The sequence below is a fragment of the Pseudopodoces humilis genome, chromosome 19, assembly GCF_049639895.1.
Source record: "Pseudopodoces humilis isolate 2021_Gansu_Grassland_sample_001 chromosome 19, ASM4963989v1, whole genome shotgun sequence".
Taxonomy (NCBI): Eukaryota; Metazoa; Chordata; class Aves; order Passeriformes; family Paridae; genus Pseudopodoces; species Pseudopodoces humilis.
Window position 1 is genome coordinate 2,825,624 of NC_142218.1, and position 22,075 is coordinate 2,847,698.

Below are 22,075 nucleotides of genomic sequence, written 5' to 3' on the forward strand. Positions count from 1 at the left end.
TGGCCCAGAACATCACCTCTGCCTTCACAGCTGCTGGGGCAGGCAGAGAGGAGGTGAAGGACAGCCAAAATCCTTCTTCAAATATGGAAAAAAATAACTGCAACAAGGAAAGCAATAAATTCTTCCCCTCTGTTCAAAAGCAAGGGATTTGCTTTGTAGGGAGAGAGATTTAGGTTATCTGCCTGGAATTTAAAGGTTTTTAAAGGGAGGTTAGGCACACAGGCAGGGTTTAGGGAGAGCTGACCCTGCCCTGAGGCTTCTTGAGACCTGGCTACTGAATTTCCACTTGTTAATGTTAATGTCTGTCACTGTTAATGACAGACCAAGGGTTCAGAGCAGGGGGAAGCTCCCCCAGCCACACCATCCCTGCCTGGCCCAGAGCCCCAGGTCCTGACCCTCTGGGCTGGGCTGAACCCTTCGTTGGGGATGCTGGATGTGTCCTTTCAGCACTTGAAGAGGCTGATAAAGATGGAGAACAGCTAATTGCAGAGGCAGGACAGGACAAGTGGGAATGGATTTAAACTGAAAGAGAATAAATTTAGGTTGGATATTGGGAAGGATTTTTTCCTTGTGAGGGTGGGCAGGCCCTGGCACAGGGTACCCAGAGAAGCTGTGGCTGCCCCTGGATCCCTGGAAGTGTCCAAGGCCAGGCTGGACAACCTGGGACAGTGGAAGGTGTCCCTGCCATGGCAGGGGGTGGAATGGGATGGGATTTAAGGTCCTGTCAACCCAAACCGTTCTGTGACTCTGTGAGCCAGCAGTGCTGGTGGATGGGAGGCTCAGCTCCCAGTCGCTTCCCTGGAGCAATTCCAGGTCCATGTCAATTAGCCAACAGCTGGAATGCCATTTAAGCACAGCTGCCATCATGCAAATTTAGAGATTAGTAGGGATTAAAGTGGTTTGGAAAGCCTCACAATTTCTCATTAATGCTCTGGGCTCTCTAATAGCCAACTGCCCTCCATTCCCCAGATGGCTCCACATCCCCAGAGCTGGAGATGGGTCACTGTGCTCTCCGTGGAGCAGCCACCAGCCCTTTGAGGGAAGCAGAGGCAGCCCTGCAGAGATGGAGGTGGCCAGAAAGTTGTTAAATATGTGGTTATTTCTTTGCACAGCTCCCCCTAAACTGGAGAGTTCACCTTTCAGTGGCTCCCTGCACAGCTGTCCCACAAACCTTCCCAGTGGAGGCCTCCAAAGGGCTCCAAATCCACTGTCACAGCGACCTGAGGGTGACAGAGCTGGGCTGCAGGGACATGGACATCATGGGTGGCACCTTCCTTCAGAGGGGACAAACCATGGGCACCTGGTGGCACCAAAGTGATGATCCCTTCCAGACCTCCCAGGGCTGGAAACCTCCTCCCTGCCATTCCAGTCTCAAGGCCACTTACCTGCCACACACACAAGAATTAAGCTGTCCCTGGAGGAAATCCTATCTCCTCTCTGTGAGAACTTGAGGAAGGATTTCAGAATGTTCCATTTCCCCTTATTTTAACCATTGCATATTTATTATGAATTGAATTATGTTGATATTGCAAAGTGAGAAGAGGATGGGGCAGGTGAGAATGTGGTGGGAGAGGAGAGATTGTTGGAAAGCTGAGGAGGACAAGGCAGAAGCCACTTCCAGGGTGTCCCCCAGAATAAGGAAACACTGCTTCAGCTCTACTTTTCATATGTTTTATTATAAAGAAAGGTAAGATAAGCATTGTGAACTGAATGTGCCAGGTGCTGCCAAAGCAGCGCCCTCAAAACAAAATAAAAAATAAAAAAAGAAACCCCAAAAATGCACCTTATGAGAAACTGTAATTATGCTCTCTAATTTTTCATAAATAGACAAAAATCATTGTCAGCAATTTTTTTAAATAGATGGACATATGGCCGGAAAAAAATAATAATGCCATACAACATGGATATAAATTGTCCATTTCTTGCTGTACAAATAATAGAAACAAGTTTGGCAGGCTTTTTTTGTTGGTTTTTTTATACACATCTCCCTTCTATGTATAACTAAAAAATGTGCTACAATTAATATAAAATGCTTTTACTATAAAGTAAACTACTAATTTCTTTCACAAAAAAATCTTAAAGATGTCTTTAGCACAGCTCTAAAACACTTAGTAAACTACTTACAACTATCCAACAAATTATATTTTCATGATCTCTTTCACATTTGTGTCCTCTCGTAGTTTGCCTTCTTCTCTCTCCCCCACCTACCTATCAATAGTTTTTATTTATTTTTGTAATTTTTTTTTCGCCAGACCGTCCAAGGCCTTTGCATGTACAATATTCACACAAACTTCACATTTTTCTTGCACAAAGTTTAGTGCTGTTAGCAAGTCAAAAGAGTGCATCCTCCTACTGAGCTGGCCTAATGCTGCAGGACACCAGACCTGGGTTTATGCTGCGTCTAAAAGCAGTTCACTAGGAAAATAGTCTGTAGCTAAGCTGATGGCAAGCAGAAAAACGGTGTCCTTAGTTTAACTTAATTATTTTTTTGTTGGTTTTGCACTTATTTTTTAATTTTTATTTGAATTTTCTCTCTTTATTTTTTTGTTCTTTGTGATTTACGAGGTGGCTTTGTTTGGTTGTTTGTTTTTTTTTTTGGAGGGGGTGGGGGCTTCCACGGAAAGTAGACTTTTAATTATTTTTAGAGTTCAAAAAATAAAAGGAGAAAACTGCTCTTAGAGCCTGGAAACGAAGCCAGCGCCGAGGCGCGGTGGCAGCTGTCCCGCCCGTCCAAGCCGCTCGTGCCTCCCGCGTGGGCTGCAGGATTGACCCTCTCAAGTGTCCTTCGTCTGAGCCTCCTCCCAAAGGGGTGCAGAGCCTTAGGTGAGGTAGAGTGCCTTGTCCCTTGGCAGCATGCTGTAAGAGAAAGCAGAGGCACGGCGTGAGACAGCAGGGAAGGGGCTGGGAACACGGTTGGTGCTTTTAGGGTGATGCGCTTTTGGTTTCTACCTTTTTTTAAATTTATTTTTATTTTTATTTGCTTTCATATCGATGCCTTTTTAGCTTTTATGTTTTCCAGATCCCGCACTGCATTAGTGTACAGAGTGTTAGTAAGCTCTCTTCACAGTTTGGTCAGACAAAACAATCCTTTTGCAGATGGGAACCAAGGTCATCATCTCACCCTCAGCCCCAAAAAGGATAAACAAAAGGGAATGGGGGGAGCAAACTGGGGGAATGTGACTTCATTACCTGAAGCTGTAATTGGACAATTAACTCCTGATATGCAATTAGACCAAACTTAGATCTGGTGAAAGACTGGTGACCTCTGTCCATTTTGGGTGTAGCCTCTGCCAGGATCTTGCACTGCCCAAGGTGTAGCTACTGAAAGTCTTTAATAAATACCAACTTTATTCTCTTAACTCTGCCTAGCCTTTGTTCTAGGCAGCCACTCCAAGGCACCAATGTGTTCTCTGTATTCTTTACACATATATTTGTAACCTATTGTATTAGTGGCTAGCTTTCCCAGTGCTTTTCTATGCCCTTTCCCAAGGCAGAAAGACGAAACATCTTCCAAAGCCCCTGCCCTATCTTGGCTCTCCCTGGAACCAAGGTGAAAAAACAGCTCTTCAGACACATTTTCATCAACAAAGCACCAGTCCCATGTGAGGGGGGGAGACTTAGAAGGGGATTGACCCAGGGTGGGGAATTGCACCACTTGTGCTCCTAATTGGTGCTGTTTGTCAATTAAGAATTAAGCTAATTTACCAAATGTATAAAACTGCACCCCTGTGGGGGCTGAGCTTTTGTGGACATTTTCCTGTAACTGCCCTTGAAGGCCTCCAATAAAGATCAGCTTTAATACTACCTCCTGTACTAATATTATCTCCAAAGTGTGTGTAGTTTCATTTACAGGTTGAAAAAGGCATCAAGAGCACAAAACACAGGGTGGGGCTGCACACAGAGGGACCACAGCAGGATCATTTGGATTGGAAAAGCCCTCTAAGATCAAGTCCAGCCATTCTCCCAGCACTGCCAAACCATGTCCCCAGGTGTCACATCCATGCAGCTCTTATCTCCACCACTGCCCTGGGCAGCTCTTCCAATGCTTCACCACTCCATCCCTGCAGAATTTTTTTCCAAATACCCAATCTAAGCCTCCCTTGGTGCAATTTGAGGCTGTTTCATCTTGTCCTTGTTACCTGGGAGAAGAGTCCAACCCCCACCAGGCTACACCCTCTCTTATGGGGCAGCCCTGACCTAAACCTCACCCCAGGGGTTAACCCTAACTCTAACCCTAAATTTCAGGCTGTAGTTGTAGATAGTGAGAAGGCCCCCTAAGAGTAAGAGCTGGGTGAAATTTTATTTCTTCCTGAATTTCAGCTATAAGGGCTACAACATCAGTTTCTCCCTCTGGCTCAATCACTGCTCTTGGTGGGGCTGCAGGGCAGGGCCAGCTCTGGGGGTCCCTGCAGATCCCACCAGCAGGATGTTGGAATGCTCTGCCTGGGATCAGCCTGCTTCACCACACCTGAGGCTGAGCCACGGAGGTTTAGAGAGTTAATTTTGGATCAAATGTGCTCTTTCTGACACTACATAAGGAGAGGCCAAAGAGGGAGCCCAGACACTATTTTAGGACGTAGAAGGGAGAGAAGTGGCTGAAGTCCCTTTCCCCTGGCTGATAACCTGTGGAGGTTTTGCTCTGAGACCCAGGACTTTCAAAGGGGTTTATCACCTCCACATACACGATGGAAACAGCTCCATAAAGACATCTTGGCCTTAAAAAGTGGTGGGGAACTTTAAAAGTCTTGGGTGGTTCTGGTGTGGGTGTGTTTGTGAGTGACAAACACTTTGTTTTTTTTCAGAGCAGGGCTGCTGTTGATAGAGCTGTCTTCTGACAGAGGCAAGAGCCCACCCTCTGCTAATCTCCACATTTTATAATCTGCATTTAAAATGCAGAGTCTTCCCTCCTGCACTCAAAAAAAGATTTAATGCTACAATGATTTAATGCTGCAATGAGCAGCAGAGAGGTATTCCAGTCCTAAAACTTCATTAATTTTACACAACACTCTACAGAACATTTCCCAGTTCATTACAAAGTATTACCATAAATAATTGAATCCAAACTAAGTGCAGTTGTGATGGGTTATCTTTGCCTTTTTATAGTGTTTGCTCATTTAGCTCCTGATTTGGAAAATTCCCGCCTTTGGAGAGGGAAGGATTTCATTTTGGAAGGAATTAGGGAGGTTATACATGTCTGGATCTAGTGGCTCTGCATGTTTTTTTGTGCCTGGACAAGGTATAATGGACACTGTCCCATCTTTCAGCCTAAAGGAGAGTGGGAAGAGGGGGGAAAAGTTGCTAAAGGATGACAGCCAAAAAGAACCTAATCTGTGCCTTGCAAATGAGAGGAGGGACAGAGAAATCCAGTTCAGCATTATCCCAAAAATACCTGAGTGTGAGGGGACAAAGGTAAATCACAGGATGTTTTAGGATGGAAAGGACACAACCCCTGAAGAAGGTGTGGAGAGAGTTGTAATCAGAAAGCAAGGCAGAACAAACAAGGGAGGAGTGAAGACTGAATTAAGGATTAAGAAAGATTTGCATGTGATTGTAAACCAAGCCGCACCTCTGGTGGAGGTGAGGCAGCTCCCTTGGAGAAAGTCACTGTGAAACAGAGGAATTTCGTGCCAGGGAAAGAGCAAGTGCCAGAACCAGGCTGTCAGGTGAGGGAGACAGGGGACAAGGAAAGGAGTTTGTGATGTGGTGGCAAAAAAGCATTGAAATTGTGTGCTGCAGTCGTTTGTGGGAAGTGATAGTCAAACACCAAGCAGGAGCTGAGAAATGCTCCCCATGTCTTTGCTCACAATCTAGGACAGCTTGGGCTCCAGCCCAGAAAGAGCCAGGAAAATTGGATGGAAGTCAGTACACAAAAAGTCATTAAGAATAGGGAGAGCAGGAGGTAAGAAACATTTAAAACTCTCTCTCCAGCATGGCTGAGTTATGAATTAAGGAGTGTCTGCTCACAGGATCCCAGAATTTGCAGGGCATGAGGGAAGAAGTGTCATTTGATGGCATTTTAACTAGCAAGGATAGGCTGGGAAACAAAAATCCCTACAGCAGTTCCCTCATTAGATAGAGAAGGACAGAGAGAAAGACAACCTTGTCAGTTTTTCAGAAGTTATCTGGATGACAAACACAAAAGAAAACGAGGCTTGGGAGGTTTTACCCCAGCTAACCCAGTGCCAACAGATGTTGGAAGCTAAAGAAATATCAAGGTTAGACATGAAATAAAATTCATAACCCAACAGGGCCGTCTGTGTGCTGGGGAGGTTGGGACAATCCTCTCTTCCAGGAATCTGGGACTCTACAGCTGAGTCACTTCCCATCAAGGAATAATCCCTTCTCTTTCCAGCCAGATTTGACTCCTCACAGTGCTGCTTTAATTGCAATCAAGCCAAATGAACTTCTGAGGTTGAAATGGGCCATTACATGATGCAGAGACTTCCCAATGTGCCTAGGGCAGCACTGATGAACCAAAGCCATGGAGACATCCCTTTATCACTGCTGTGCCCAAGATCTGTTGATGGTTGGACCCACCCAGCTAACGAAAAGGTGCCATGGAGGAGCCCAATGACAGCTCTGAATGTCACTTGGGAATTAGTAGAAAATGCATTGGAGAAAGGAGAAGAGTCAGGAAGATCATGGAGTCCTGGAGTGGATTGGGTGGGAAGGGACCTTAAAGCTCATCTTGTTCCCATGGGCATCTTCCACTGTCCCGGGGTTCTCCAATCCCTGTCCAGCCTGGCCTTGGGCACTTCCAGGGATCCAGGGGCAGCCACAGCTGCTCTGGGCACCCTGTGCCAGGGCCTGCCCACCCTCACAGGGAACAATTCCTTCCCAATATCCCATCCAGCCCTGCCCTCTGCCCCTTGTCCCATCATTCCTTGCCCTGGACAAGGAGATCCTTCATCATCATCTCCTTTCTCGGCTTGTGAGCAGCCTTGAGACACAGGGAGCTGCAGATGTCTGGGGGTGCTCTGGGTGCTGCAAAGGGACACTGAGGCTGCAGATCCCAGGGCAGCAGAAGCAGGAGGTGAGGGCACTGCTGGCACACTGGGCTTTACAATAAATAAGAACAATCCAGCTTTGAGCACTGGCTGCCAGCAGCTCCTGTGCCTTTAGTCACAGGAGATGGCTCCTTCCTCAGCAGACACTATGATATTTTTCAGTGCACTAAGCACTTTCTGCAGGACTGATCTCTATCCATCTGAGTTCCTTGCTATAATCTACTCCAATAATTATCTGGAAGTCTCTGCATAATCTGTCTGGTTTTAGATTTTTTTTTTTCCAGGGAGCTGTGATAAACCCATGAAATTTGATATTTCTGCTGTGACAAAGGCATGAAATGCATGAGCTTTGACCATGAATTGCATGGGCCCTCTGCTTACAGTGTGGCACTCCAGCCAGATGTCACAAAGCTTGTTTTAGCAACACAGAGCTCAGGCCCCACTGCTATGGGAGTGGTGAAAGGTGAAAAACACCTTTCACCTGTTTCTGGAGTGCCCTGGACTTTCTGCATGGGATCCAGACACTGGGATTTGCAGAGGGAATCAAATGATTTCCCAGCTGATCCCTTAAGAAGTGATGCTTATTTCCAGGGGAGCTCATTCCTGGGATCTGCCCAGCACCTTTAGCATTTTGCCCACCACATGTGAAGTGATGTTTACAATCAGATCTCCATCATGTTCTTTTTTTTCAGGCTGCCTGCAGAGACTTCAGGAAGGAGCATGCAAAGGTCAGACCTATCCATGTCCCTGAGCCCCCTTGGGCAGACGGGCAGCAGGGATATTCTAATGGATCAGGCAGTTATTTATTTCCCTGGGAGAAATAAATGTCTGTACAGCCTGTGCCCAGCCCAGCAGCTGTAAGTGCTCTGCTGGCACAGACAGGAGCTGTGCTCTGAAAAGACTGGGAGCTGGTTATTATTTCTGGTGAAAGCACCATGTTCCAGCACTTGATGGAAATCAATACTCCCACCATATCCAGCCTCCTTCCCAACCTGCTCCCACAGAGAACCCCGGGAATGTTCTACAGAGACAACAAAGTCTCCAGACTCTGAGAGCTGAGGCTAGGCAGAGGTTGGAAATGGCTTCCACACACTCCCTGTTCCCCAGCTTTAAGACTACTCTGATGTTTTCATTTACTGGGGACTTCAAGCAGCGTTAAAGGGACCTTCATGCTGGTACATTCATGCCAGAGCTTGTAGGGCACAAGGGGAAGATCTGTGCAGATATCAGTGGGGCCTTCCTGCAGGGTGCAGGGGGATGGAGCATTGTGTGGCTCTTGGGAGGATGGAGGATTTGGACACTAAGCCCAGGAGTGGTCAGGGTTCTGCTGGTAGACACAATTATGGGAGGCTGTGGCCTCAGTGATAAGAGCAATTGCTTTAGGAACAGAAGAACACTGCTTATCACAGAATCATCTGGGCTGGAAGGGAACTTAAAGCCCATCTCAATTCACCCCCTGCCATGGCAGGGACACCTTTCACTGTCCCAGGGTGCTCCAAGCCCCGTCCAACCTGGCCTTGGACACTTCCAGGGATCCAGGGGCAGCCACAGCTGCTCTGGACATCCTGTGCCAGGGCCTGCCCACCCTCCCAGGGAAGACTTTGTTCCTCACATATAATCTAAATTTCTTCTTTCAGTTTAAAGTCATTCCCCCTTGTCCTGTCATTGTCTGCCTTTGCAATTAGTTGTTCTCCAACTTTTTAGTAAGACTCTTTAAGTACTGGAAGGCCACATTGAGGCCTAGCCTTATGGACATGGCTGCTATCAAACCTCCAGGAACTCTGCTGGGGGGGACTGCTCCAGAAAGAAACGTGTCTAACCCTTCCACAGAATGGAAATAAAAAATAAAAAAAAAAAAAAATAAAATCTTTTCATGTCCAGTGAAGAATTTATAGATGATTTTTAAGCCACCTTCTTCCATAGCATCATTTCAGTGAGCCTACAGAGATGACGGAGCCTTGAGTGCCCCTGAGCACACCTGGCCATACATTTTAGGGCAGACATTGAGCTGCTGGTCACTGTCCCAGCACAGATGTGCACCAGCAATGAGCTGTTTTGTCTACTGGCCTGCAGTGGTTGACCCCACACTCCCTGCTGGGGTAGTCGTTGTCCCACTCAGTGCTTCCTGGAGGGTTTGATGCACCAGGCGAACGGGGTCCAACACTGTTCTGAAACTCAGATGAAATATGGGAGAAGTCCTGCGGGGTGGAGAGGAAAAGGAAGGTTACAGGAGCATACAAAGCAGGAGAAATGCAGATTTAATAATAGTGCATAACTACCTTTACAGGCCAAAACCTGTCAGTTCAGGGCACAGGAGGAGCCCCAGGGACAGAGGGGGGTCCAAGCTCACCCAGCCCATGGTGTCAGTGCAGAAGCACATTTTACACCCCTTTTTCCTGCTCTTTTTGTCAGGACCTCCCTCCTCAGGGCTGGGAATGGCTGTGGAGGGTGCACAGCCACAAAATCTTTTGTGTTTTCTGCAGTCTGGCCACAAAAGTCAGTGTCCAGTGCAGCTCAGCTCCTGTGCAGTGCTGAGTTCCCCACCCCAGGGTTCAGGAACAAGGGACAGCCACACAAATAACACTGACCCTGTGAGCTGCCACCACTGGCAATGCAGCAAGGACACTGAGGGGCTGCTTTAGCTGAATACTGACTGGTTTATTTAAATTTAAATACATTAGGCCATATGTATGTAAACCAGATTCATGATAGTTACCTGGCAAAGAACATGATTTTTTTCAAAATATCCAAATTAGGGCAATGGGGGATATTTTTGAATTTTTACATTTATATAATATATTTATTTTCTTTATATAAAATATTTATATTTTATATTTTTTATATTTTATTCACCAACTATGTGGAATGAAATTTCACAAAATGCTGCCCTCATCAACGGCCCCTATGCCAATGAGGATTGTGGGGATCCCCTATGATGTTATCACCAAATTACAGAAGCTACTTTCCCTGTGCAGAGCTAAATCCCAATCCTGTGCTGGAGAAGTCAGGATAATTTAGGCTGGAGAAGACCTCCAAGATCATTGAGTGCAGCCATGAACCCAGCACTGCCAAGCCCACCACTAAACCCTGTCCCCAAGTGCCACATGGTGACTCCATGAGTGGTGACTCCACCACTTCTCTGGGCAGCTCTTCCACTGCCTGGCCACCCTTTCAACAAAGACATTTTCCTAAATTTTCAGTCTAAAAGTTCTGTGGCACAACTTGAGGCCATTTCTTGTCCCATCCCTTGTTGCCCTGAGAATCAGGCCTTTCCATATTATTTTCATGATTTCCAGCCACTTTCCCGGGACAATAACTATAAACACAGGTGTTCATACATTCCATTAAAGATTTGCCTTTTGATGGATGTCTGTCATGGCCAGTGTGGTTGGGAAGGTGTTAACCTGACTATCCAATCCTTGGTTGTGGTCAAAAACTTATAAATACTGAAAGAACAAATAAAATTCCTTCTTCTTCTTTCATCTCACTTCGAGCTGTGTCCGTGTGAATAATTTTGTGTCCGACAGTGACAATCTCTGTTCCCTGGGAGCAGAGCCCGACCCCCCCGGCTGTCCCCTCCTGGCAGGGATTGTGCAGAGCCACAAGGGCCCCCTGAGCCTCCTTTTCTCCAGGCTGAGCCCCTTTCCCAGCTGCTCCAGCCCCTTCCCCAGCTCCATTCCCTTCCCTTGGGGACACAGCACCACCCAAGGAGCGCAGAGCCCCGGGAGGACGCACCTGCTGGCCGGGAGGCGAGGCGTTCATGGGGGGCTGTACCTGTAGTGCCATGGGGGGGGACAGGAGGGGCTGCTGGGGGACCTGCTGCATGCTGAGGGGCTGCGGCAGGAGCGAGCTCTGCGGGTGGTGCAAGGACAGCTGCTGGTGGAGCGGGGGGCTGATCTGGAAGGAGGGCGGGGGGGAGGCACTGATGCTGGGCAGCAGGGGCTTGGAGGGCAGGCTCCGGGACAGCCCCGCGTGCGGGTGGCCGCGGTAGCTCTGCAGGTCCGACGGGGACAAGAAGGAGCCCAGGCCGGGGTAGGGAGAGGAAGCCTGAGGAGGCATCGGGTACATGGGCTGCTTGGGGGGGATCATCTTGGAAGGGGGGTTGCTCTGGGTGCTTTTCGTCTCCCCCTGGTCGGCAGAGCTCTGTGGGGAAACAGAGTGGAAGGTGGTGAGGCAGGAAAAGAGGAAACATCACATCCCGAGATATCTGTGCAGATGAGCTCCCCATGGATGCTGCTCCTCTCCCAGCTGCCAGCCCCCAGCCCTGCAGCAGCGGGGTGGCCACAGGCTGGGTGCAGCACCCATACCTGGGAACCTAAAGCCCAGTGACCCAACCGTGCCTTTGGCAGAGCCTGGAGCAGCAGCGGGAACGAACCAGTGCAAACCGCTCACGGCTTTGGGTGGGTGACAAACCCCTCCTGCTTCCAGCTGAGTACAAATGGGTCTATAAACGTGCTGACATCTCATCAGTCCACAGTTATGGGGGTTTTACTCCGTAAAACTCCTTAAGAACTCCCTAAAACTCCCTAAAACTCTGGTCTAGGCTGAGCATTCACAGGAGAAGCAACATCTGGGGTCCTGAACAGGTGGGACAGCCCAAGTCCCCAATGGAGCAGGGTGCAGCAGGATGCTGGTACCAGAGCAAGCCCAGTACTGGCTGTCACCTTCCCCTGGGCCAGTCCCTGGTGTCACCTTGTCCTCCTGACCCCTTTGCTGCACTCACACCCCAAAAGCAGGCAAGGAGCAGTGGGGACAGGCAGCAGGGACCCCTTCCCCCCACCCAGGGACACTGATGTAACCTCCCCTGCTGCTGAAGCCACCCAAAGCATGGTCCCATTGCAGGGTGCTAAAGGCAGGTGACAGCCCAGCTCCTGTCCTAACTGTGCTGCAGAGCCCCTCTTTCAGCCCCTTGGGAAGGCCCTAGTGCTGGTATCAGTTCTGATATCACAATTATCCAGCATTTCTGATACATTTGCTCCTCCCTGGGGGCTCCTGTGAGTTGTAACCCTTCCGTGAGCGCGGCTGTACCTTGGAGACGAGGCTGGCCCGGTAGGCAGCCAGGGCTTTCAGGTACTCCTTCTTGGCAGCTTCTGTTTTCCTCTTGTATGCCTGAAAGGACCAAGGAATGGATAATCATTAATAGAGGGAACAGGGGGCTGCTGGGCTGTGGGGCTGTGGGCATGGAAAACTCAGTTCTGCTGCAGAGGAATTTGTGCCAAACCAAGAAAATGAAGCCCCTGGATTGGACCATGCTGGGAATTTTGGAGGTGTCTCTGGTCAGAGTGGTCTGTGTGTTTAGACAAGCTTTTATATGAGACACAATCTGATTTTATAGGGTGAACACAGTGAAATCCTTTCCCTACAGGAAGCAAAGAGTGATCCAGGCTCTTGGAAGAGCAAGACAAAACCCAAAATCCTCAAATGACAGTACTATCTTTAAAGCCCCTTCCAACTCAATCCATTCTGATTCTGTGATGATGACCAGCTTAAAAATATGTGAGCCAGTCAGAATTCCTAAACTATCCATTTGTTTTCTTGGATTTCCCAATATTAATTCTTCGGAGCTCAAAACTCCAGCTCTTCCCTGCAGTCTGGGAACTGCTTTCTCATCTTATAAAAAGCTTTTTGCCTCATCTTATGACTTGGTGAGCTGGAGCTTGCAGGGAAGCAGCAAGTACCAGGAGAGTTTGCTTCCCTAAGAATAAAAAAAATATGAAGCTTTGCAAGGTGAATTATGGCTTATTTTTCCATCTTTCCTCATCACGAGAGATGCCTTTTGATCGTGTCAGTGCTGGTCCCCTTCCAGCCTATATCCTGGTGCTCCACATGGAGGTGAGGACCTTCAATAAACAATGGTGTGATCCAGCCTGTCCCCAGCAGCGAGTCCCTGCAGGGTTGCACATGTTAAACTGAGTAAGGGAGAGGAGTATTTTGAAATGGAATAAAAATTTCAGGATAAAGGCAGAAACTCCCAGGAAAAATACCCACCAGCCTTCTTCTCCACTGGAAACCCAAAGCCTTCCTCAAGTGATGCATTCAAAGTTGATTTCAATTAGAACAGATTTGCATGCATTTAATTCAGCTTTAAAATTGACAACAGCTTTCAGCAATTGAAACACTGAAGCCTTGTGGGCACATTCTCTGTCCAGGATGATTTTGGTTGAATATTGGGAAAAATTTCTTCATGGAAAGGGTTGCCCAACCCTGGAAGGAGTTGCCCAGGGAAGTGGTGGAGTCACCTTTCCTGGAGGTGTTTAAAAGACCCATTGAAGTGTCACTTGGGGACGTGGTGGCCATGGCAGTGCTGGGCTGACAGTGGGACAGGATGACCCTAAAGGTCTTTTCCAACCCAAACAATCCCACAGTTCTATGATTGAGCACATTCCCCCACAAATTTCCATGGCCATGGCAGACTCCCTCCCAACACTGACCTCCGAAGGGAGAGTAACCTTCCAGCAGTTGAACTGAATGCAAGTTTAAAATCAGTACAGATAAATTCTAATAAAAATGGATTGAAAGCCTTATTTTCATTGCTAAATCACAGCAGGTCCTGTAATGAAACGTTTTGACTCGACACACTGGAGGTCTCAGACGGCAATTTTCTGAAAAGGAGCATTTCCCTACGTTTGTCTTTGGCTTTATGGTATTCAGAAAATATTACATTTGCTCCATTCAGAACAAAATTACTTTTCAAAATGTCAGCCTGAAGAAGAGTTTTCCTGTGAAAAGTAACTATTTCTTCAAACTGTATCAGTTCCCTTAATAAAAGCTATTACCTTTCACTACAATCTCCACATCTTTTATTATAGAATCAAAGAGTGGTTTGGTTTGGAAGGGACCTTAAAGCTCATCCAGTTCCATCCCCCTGCCATAGGCAGGGACACCTTCCACTGGAGCAGGTTTGTGCCCATCACAGCACCACAGAATTTATTGTGCTCAGCAGCAGAGCTGGTGGATGCTCTTAAATGTGGTACCTGATGCCCTCACAGCAATGGAATAGGAATTCCTGTATCTCAGGCCAGTGTTTAAGACTGGCCACAGCTGGATCCTGATCTGTGGAGAACATATTTCATTATTTTTCCTCTGTAACAGCAAAATACAAGAATGGTTTTACCTTTTTTTTTTTTTTCCCCAGGATGGGAAAACAAAGTATTCAGAGCTATGCAGTGACAAATTTAATTATTAGCAAGACTCGTCTGGAGAAAAACCTGCAATTTCTGGACAGGTAAATGAGACTTCCTAAACCTAAATCCAAATAAATAAATAACCAATAAAGTCTGTGCCTATCTTCATCCCCATCACTCACTTTTCCTGCTAAACCCTTTTTTTTTGCCACTCTTCTTCTGTGCTTGTGTCTTTTAGAGCATGTGGATCTCCCTGGGATGTGCTGCTGGCTGGGCTCTGATGCAGCAGGACTGGGCAGGGGCAGCCAGTGGCTCATTCTGCTGCAGGGAGTGGGGATTACTCCAGGCAGGAGCCTCTGTGCTTGCTGGACCAGCCCTGGCTCCAGCCTGGCCACCAGCAGGGCTGCCAAGAAGGGTGATGGGGGGAGCTGGGGATTGAGCTCTCTGCTGATTTGTAAGTCCTGGAAGATTCCCAGTGGATTATCTGGGTTTTAATCATAGAATCACAGAATGGTTTGGGTTGAAGGGACCATTTTGATCCACCCCAGCCATGGCAGGGACACCTTCCACCATCCCAGGCTGCTCCAAGCCCCATCCAACCTGGCCTTGGGCACTGCCAGGGACCCAGGGACAGCCACAGCTGCTCTGGGTGACCTGTGCCACCACTCTCATTGTAAAGAACCATCCCTAAGGGTCTCCTGTTGGGAATTTTGCAGTTCTGCCCTGTACCCACTCAGGACTCCATCAAGGACACTGAGCTGGCTGTCCCCAGGGAATCACCACGCTGATGTGGGATCTGAACAAAGCTCCTCACAAATCCTCTGTGTAAAGGCAGCTCTAGTGCAGCACCTGCAACCTTTAAAATTTTAATTTAAACATTGACAAAACCACGTTACTTTCTAATTAAATCCCATTTTCTCCCAGGGATTTTAATTTTGAAGTAATTTATCAGATTTAAGGATCCTCAAAACATTTTGCATGTTTTTCTTCTTAACCTGCCATGCCCACTGATTTATTTTCCTTATTCATTACCAGGAGGATTCATTAGTCATTAAGTAAGTGGGTGGGTTGGGGGGGTGGGGAGGGAATAAAAATGGTTAGTGATTATGAAAACAAAACAAAACAAAAAAAAAAAATCAGAGCTGTGAGAAGCATATGTTGGGATCATAATCCTGACACCTCTGTGTCTCAGCAAAGCAACCAGTAATTGTACTGTAATGAAATGTTCTTGTTTGATAACAAGTTAATTAGGGAAGACAATTATTGCAAACCCCGCTGACGCCCACGAGCGGCTCCGTGTCGCGCAGGCACTGAGTGACAGCCGGAGCTGTTATCCGTAAGCTCTGCATCCCAACCCTCCTGCTCCAGCAGGAACCCCGCTTCCCAAGCCTGGGGAACGAGGGGAAGAACTCAAACTCTCCCCCAAAAAAATCAAGGGGCGCACTGACCCCAAGTGGGAAGGTCTCTGCTGCAATCCCAGGTGGAGTTTGGGATGTTTTGCTTAAAAAAAGAGGTAGAACATCAGGAGAGGAGAGATGGGTAGTTCAGGAAAGGTCTCCAGGAGGAAAGCTGGGAGGGAAGACCAAGAGGAGCCACCACAATGCAGCAAAGGAGGCATGGAGTGATCCTTTGCATGTAGGAAATGAGGCAAAATAGGCTTAAATTGCACCAAGGGAAATGTTGGGTAAGCACTGGGAAGCCTTGGGAGCAGTAAGGATAATTAAGCATGGGAAGACATTGCCTGGGGAAATGTGTAATCTCCACCACTGAGAGCTTAAGAACAGATTAGGAACATATCCATCAGGAATGGCTTAAGTAGAGATGATCCTGACTTCAGGCATCAGTATGGTCTGGTTGACCTCTTAAGTCCCTCCTTGCCCTCCTTTCTATGATTCCATGACTGTTTTTTTTCTTCTCTCAAATGTGTAAATTTGGTTTTTATTCTGCTTATAAATCTGCAGGGTTTTTCTTGTAGCTATTATACACTTTCCTACAAGATATGTCCTGAAATCACCATAACTTATGGCTTATTCATGAGATGACTCAAAGCACGTCGTCCCTGCCACATTCACCCTTCTCTCCACACATCCTTACCACAACATGGACAGCTTATCCTCATTCCTTCTCAGCTCCTCCTTTCCTCCTTGCATCCCCTCTGTCTCCCCTTCTTGGACAGGACTTATTCTCTCCCTCCCACCACTAAAACCAACAAAGCCAAGCTACACTTCGAGAATAAAACCTGTGGTCTGGACTGTAAGTCTGGAGGTCGACATCCCTGAGGATACCTACAGGGAAGGCCCTGGTTGTGGGAAGTATTTGCATGGTTTCAGGGGAGTTCCTGCTTTATCCTGGTGGAGACACAGTGCTGTGAAGCAATTCCTTTGGAGAATGAATGGAAGAGCCTGTAATGAAGCAGGAATTGCCACTGGTTAAAGCATCCTGAGAGATTCCTGCTCTCCACTGCCTCGACTTCATGGGGTGGAAGTCATCCCTTGCTCCATGTGAGGGCACAAGTGTGTTCCCAGGACACTCCACTGAAGATTCCAAAGGGAATGGGAGGGTGACAAATCCAAACCCTAACCTCCAATGAAAACCACACACCATTCACCCTCCAAACCTCAGATCTTGCTCTCCAAGAAGAAAAGTAGCACTCATGGAGCTGCTGGCAGTAGCAGATTTGACCCTTCATATTCTCCCCATCATTACCTTGCCCTCCACCAGACTTTCCTTGAAGCCTTGTTTGGGATTAGTGCTTTGATCCCTCTCTGGTGCATGGCTTTCCTCGATGCCCAGAAGATGCTGAAACCTCCTTCCAGGACAGGGCAACTGCTTGGACCCTTCCAGCCCCTCGCTGCCAGGCCTTTGGGGCTGCAGGAGGAAAGTGCATCTTGCTGTGGCTCTGGTGCTGACAGCTTGGTACAAAGCTGGAATTGGGCAGTTTGTAGCGTGGTTGTTCCCATGGGATCTTTCCCCTCTGGTGGCTCTTCCATAAAACAACTTTACAGCTGGCCCACGGTGCCTCTGTCCCACTGCAGACACCTGCAGTGTCCTGTCAGCCGCTGATGGATCAGGTTCAATGAGCAGATGGATCTGATTAAATGGGTGATCTATTACTGCTGAGCAGGCAATTCTTCTGCTGGGTAAAACCACCCCTGGAGTGTGACTTTATCCCTGGAGTTGTGTTGTTCTCCAGGCTATGCATTTGTGTGGGAAAATCACATTTGTATTTGGCCATGGAGTCACTCAGCACTACTGAACTGGTCCTGGTGAAGCAGAGCAAAAGCTCATCTCTGCTACCTTTGTGTGCCAGACTCAAAAACTCAACTGAAAAAGCTGGGTTTGCCCAATCTCTGCTCGTTTCAGATGGGAAGCTCTGGGTTAGCCTGGGGATCACCCAGCAGATTGCCTGGGAGCTCCTTGATTCCTCTGCTCTCAGTCCCTGGGGTCCTGTGGAAACACCTGCCCAGGGCTTTGACTTTGTGCCTGGACTTGCTGACAAAAAGAAGCTGCTTCCAGAGACTCCTGCAGCTGCCACCTTGGCATTGATCTCTGTGGTGTCCATCATTGCTTGGCTCCAATCCAACCTCCTCTTCACCAAAATACTGCAGGGAATAGGGAGATGCTCAGAGAGGGAAGAACAGAAATTGGCAGAGGAGAGTGAATCCCACCAGCGACTTCTCTGGGGAAATTCCAGGCTTATCACCCCCAGGAAATCCCCCTGAGGGAGGACAGTCGCCAGGGTTGGTGCCACCTGCTCTTGAGCAGATCTGACCCGTGGTGGCCCTGAGGAAACAGGAGGGGCTGTGGGTGGCACAGGCTGGGACCGGGCTGCCCGTGCCAGGGGAAAATCCTCCTAGGGAATTAGCAGAGCTTGCACTCAGATTCTTCTAATTTCTGTCAAATCAGACAGCCCTTTAAATCTTGCTGGGGAACGCTGCTTGAGATCTGCTAATGGAAAAAACTCCCACCGAGGCACGGGATTCTGGAGCTGGGACTGGAGCTGCGGGCGGGTTCCTCTGTCAGGTACCCCATTGGATGCTAATGGCTGAATTAGCATTTCACTCTGCAGCAAAGCCGCAGCTATCTCTACAGGAACAGCTGCTAAACTATTTGCAAAGTTCAAAGAGGATGTATTAATATTTTCTTTTTTTTTTTTTTTCCCCGAGTCACATTCTTCAGATTCCCTTGTAAGCTCCTTAGGAAGGGCCACGCCAGCTGTTGAAGAATGAAGATTACAACGTCCTGCTAACGCAGCGCTGGGGATATTTAAGGTATTGTTATTTATTCCTATTCTACAGGCACACTGGAAGGGGTTAAAATGGGGAAGAAAACGGTGCTTTGCTGAACAGGTGTCCTTGAGCAGTACCCAAGGACACGGAGATTGCTAATCCTGTATTCCACAGCATGATCAAATCACCAGGCAACAGATATAAATAAAAAAAGGCAGGAAATAAGGAAATTTAGATACAAGTGTGTCAGAGGGAAAATGAAGATTCATTGTGAAGAAGCTGAGAAGAGGAGAAGAAGAAGGAACAAAATGACAAAGCCACAAATGATAAACCAGTAAGAACAAAAGAAAGGGGGGAGAAAAAAGCCTCTCTGTGAAATGCATGTCTGTGACAGCAGCAGCCAAATCAAAGATGCTGCTAGATTATATGGTTTCTTGCATAATATGCATTCTGGTTCCCTCTCTGTGTTTGTCTTTCAGCTGGTGCACAGGGGAAAAAAAACATATCTGAAATGGGACGTGAGCAACCTTTATTTTCCTTGTTTCATCAGGAGGAGAAAGCAAATTTGCTTTGTGGGAGCAGCAGCACCTGCTCAATGGCAAATAAATAGCTCCAGCTTTGATATTACAGTGCATATAATCATTAGCAGCACAAATGGCAGAGGATTAACCCCCTGTGTGCTGGCCAGGGCTACCTGGCAAAGGGCTGGCATGTGACTGCTGCCAGCAGAAATGTTTGGGGAGGTGTTTGTGGAGAGGGGCTGTGGCTCTGGAGGGGGCACAGGACCACCCTTCCCAGCCAGGAAGGCTACAGGCCACCAGCACTGGGTTCCCCTCAGCCCTCTGCCCTGGCACACCTCTGTGCACCCCCTGTGTGCAGGGTGGAGCTGGGGGGATGGATGGACACGGGGCAGGCACAGCAGGAACGTGTCAGGAGAATCACAAAATGCCCTGGGTTTATGGACCAGCTTCCCTGGGACCCAAAACACCCCCAGGACTGGGCACACCCTGGGCCCACTGGAAGGCACAGGATAAGGTTTGTAAACCTTCTCTGAAACTCCAGTGATGTAAAGAATTGCTTAATAACATGGTGGGGCTGGGGTCTGCTCCTGGGGATCCAAATGTGGGATCAGCTCCAGGGCAGATCCTACTGCCTCAAATCCACCCTTTCTTAAGCCAGGAAGAGGGGAAGTGTTCACTAACTAAAACTTTGGTCATAATTGAGCCAAAATACTCAGATTTGGCTCTTGCTTGCCTGCTGTGTTGCTTTCCCCAGGCTGCCCTCTGCACTGCTTTCTGCAGTGAGCACATGAAGCCACTGCTCACAAAGCTACTTCTAGTCCTTTACTTTTTGTCTCCGATGAAACACTTCCCTTCTGCAGCTGTTCCACCCCTTCCCAGAGCACAGTCCTGCCTGCTGCTGGGCTGACCCACAGACCCATGTGGCAGGCTGGACTCCCAGGCTGTGGCAGGGCTTTGGCCAGGACAGCATCTCCTCTCCAGATGTGCCAGGAGAACTCTTGGAATGCCTGCTTGCCTTCACGGGGAATGTGTGCACCATATCCTGCAGCCCTGGCCAGGAAACACCTACAGGACAGCCCAGGCACTTGTTTTCACATATTAAAGGCATTTTAAAATTTTCTTTTCCTTTTTCCCTTTCCATTGCATTGCCTCATGAGTCTAAAAAAAGCTTCAGCAGGGATGTTGGTAGAGGAAAGCAAACAGGGGCTAAATAAACTCTCCTCCAGCCAGAGTGAACGTGCCACATCACACAAACCAGCCACAGGGTCCCAGAGCCAAAGAGAAATCGTGTCCCTCCAGCCAGAGTCCCGGGCAGGGAGGTAACTGTTGTGGGAGTGAAGTATCCAGCTGGAGACAAAGCCAGGAAGTTAATATTTAAGCATTCAGACAAGGAACAAATGACTTAATTAAATCAATTACAGGGGGAGAAATGGAGCCACTTAGAAAGCGTGTGTAAAGAGACAGCGAGGCTGCTGCGAGCTCATGAAAGAGAAGGAGGAGGGAGAGTTAGCAGGGAAGATAAACGGGCTGGTTTAATCCCTGCTGTTAATTAAGAGCTGAGCGTTTGCACTGTGCCGGGTCAGCAGCAGCACTGCCACCCTGAGCCACGCTCAGTGCCCACAGTGTGGCAATATTGGAAACCAGGTGGAGTAAAGGAGGGGCAGACTGAGATGCTGGGGGTGCCAGCAGGAGGAAGAGAACTTCCCACACCCTGAACCAGGAGAAAGAGAACTTCCCACACCCTGAACCAGCAGCACAAACCCAGCCCCTATCCTGCATCTTCCCTGGGCTGGGGTCACCCTCCTGACCTTCCTCCTCTCTTCAGGCGAGGAATTTCTGCCTGCATGATCCTACAGTGATCCACACAAAGAGGAGAAAGGGGAGCAGCAAAAGGGCTTTCATCCCTGCAGATCCTCTGCTCTTACTCCTGACACAGTGTGGGGTGGAAATCAAGGATATTTCCCAGTATAACTCCCAGTTAAATGGCTTTTCCCCTCCCTGCTGCTCTCTCCCCAGATGATGCTGCTTCCAGTGCTGGCCATGGACACCCAGCTGGAGCTTCTCCAGAAGTGCTCCCAGTGCTCCTGTTTGGGTCCAGGACACATCACACATCGTGTCAGATCTCACTCTGCCTGATAAAAAACCATCCTTGCTCCGGGAAGTGTTCCCTGGGGTTCTCTCAAGAGGCAACAAGCAATTACAGGCTTTTGTAACTGACTCAGCAGCAACCAAGGAGGGAAAGCAGGACCTGGAATTCTCTGTGTGAAGCAGACGGAAAGTGGCTGACAGCTTTGGGGCAGCAAGGTTTCCTCTGTGAGGCCACTTCAGACATCTCCTTCTGAAGCTTTTAGAGCCTGAACGTTGGATTTGAAGCCAGCAGTACAGAGTTAATAGTGTTTAGCCGGTTGGCTGTCACTCCCTGTAAGCAAATAAGCAAATACAAACCCATCTCCCATCTCAAGCTGTAAAACCCCACGTCAGGGAAAGGCCACTGATGGCTGTGCAGAGTATGAGCTTATCAAGAATAATTAGTTGTCATAAAAATTTGCTCTTCCCCACGCAACAAGAGCAATTTTGCACAGTGGGCACTTCAGCACTGCTCCTAAAAACAGCCTCTGGTCCTGCATGTCAGCCTGTGGAAGCCCCTGGCCATGCCCTGAACATGCCTGGGGCGATGCCCTGCACGTGGAAACACACATTTCAACAGCTGAAAGACAAAAATAAAAATAAAATAGCCCAATAACTCACTTGCTTTTGTTCTTCTCCCAAACTGTCCCACATTGACGCCACGATTTTCGACACGTCCCCGAAGGTGGCGTTGGGGTTTTGCCCTTTGATGGCTGCTTGTGTGTCTCTGAAAAACAGGGCATAGGCTGACACAGGCTTCTGGGGCTCGTTGGGGTCCTTCTTCTTCTTCTTCTTTTGGCTTTTGGGCTTTTTGCCCAGGTCTGTTGAGGGTCTTTTCTCTCCAGTAGCCTGCAAAACCAAGAGATGAACCTTAGCAGTCATCTGGGAGTGGTCAGAGACAAGCTCCTGCTACAGCTACTGAGCCAAGGAGATGAGAGAGGGAATGGGAAGATGGAGATGTCCCAGTGTGGAGAGAGAAGCAGCAGACCCAGGGGTCTCTTTGTCCCCCAGGAGCCTCTTGGATCACTGCACAAACTGCTGGTGGGTGTCTGAGCCTGCTTTGGTGC

The 22,075-nt window shown here is 48.3% G+C and overlaps 1 protein-coding gene across 2 annotated transcripts in view; it reads right to left on the bottom strand.

Annotated features, from left to right (window-relative positions):
* Window positions 1-1,709: 1,709 nt before the first annotated feature.
* Window positions 1,710-22,075, bottom strand: part of TOX2 (TOX high mobility group box family member 2) — a 148,269-nt gene continuing 127,903 nt past the window's right edge. For both annotated transcript variants that reach the window (XM_005532864.2, XM_088064773.1), the window contains exons 5-9: window positions 21,630-21,857; window positions 12,036-12,116; window positions 10,743-11,150; window positions 9,075-9,205; window positions 1,710-2,856 (exon numbers count right to left, since the gene is read on the bottom strand). In XM_005532864.2, the coding sequence (XP_005532921.1) occupies window positions 2,820-2,856; window positions 9,075-9,205; window positions 10,743-11,150; window positions 12,036-12,116; window positions 21,630-21,857 (885 nt within the window). In that variant the 3' untranslated portion in view covers window positions 1,710-2,819. The remainder of the gene's footprint in view (window positions 2,857-9,074; window positions 9,206-10,742; window positions 11,151-12,035; window positions 12,117-21,629; window positions 21,858-22,075) is intronic.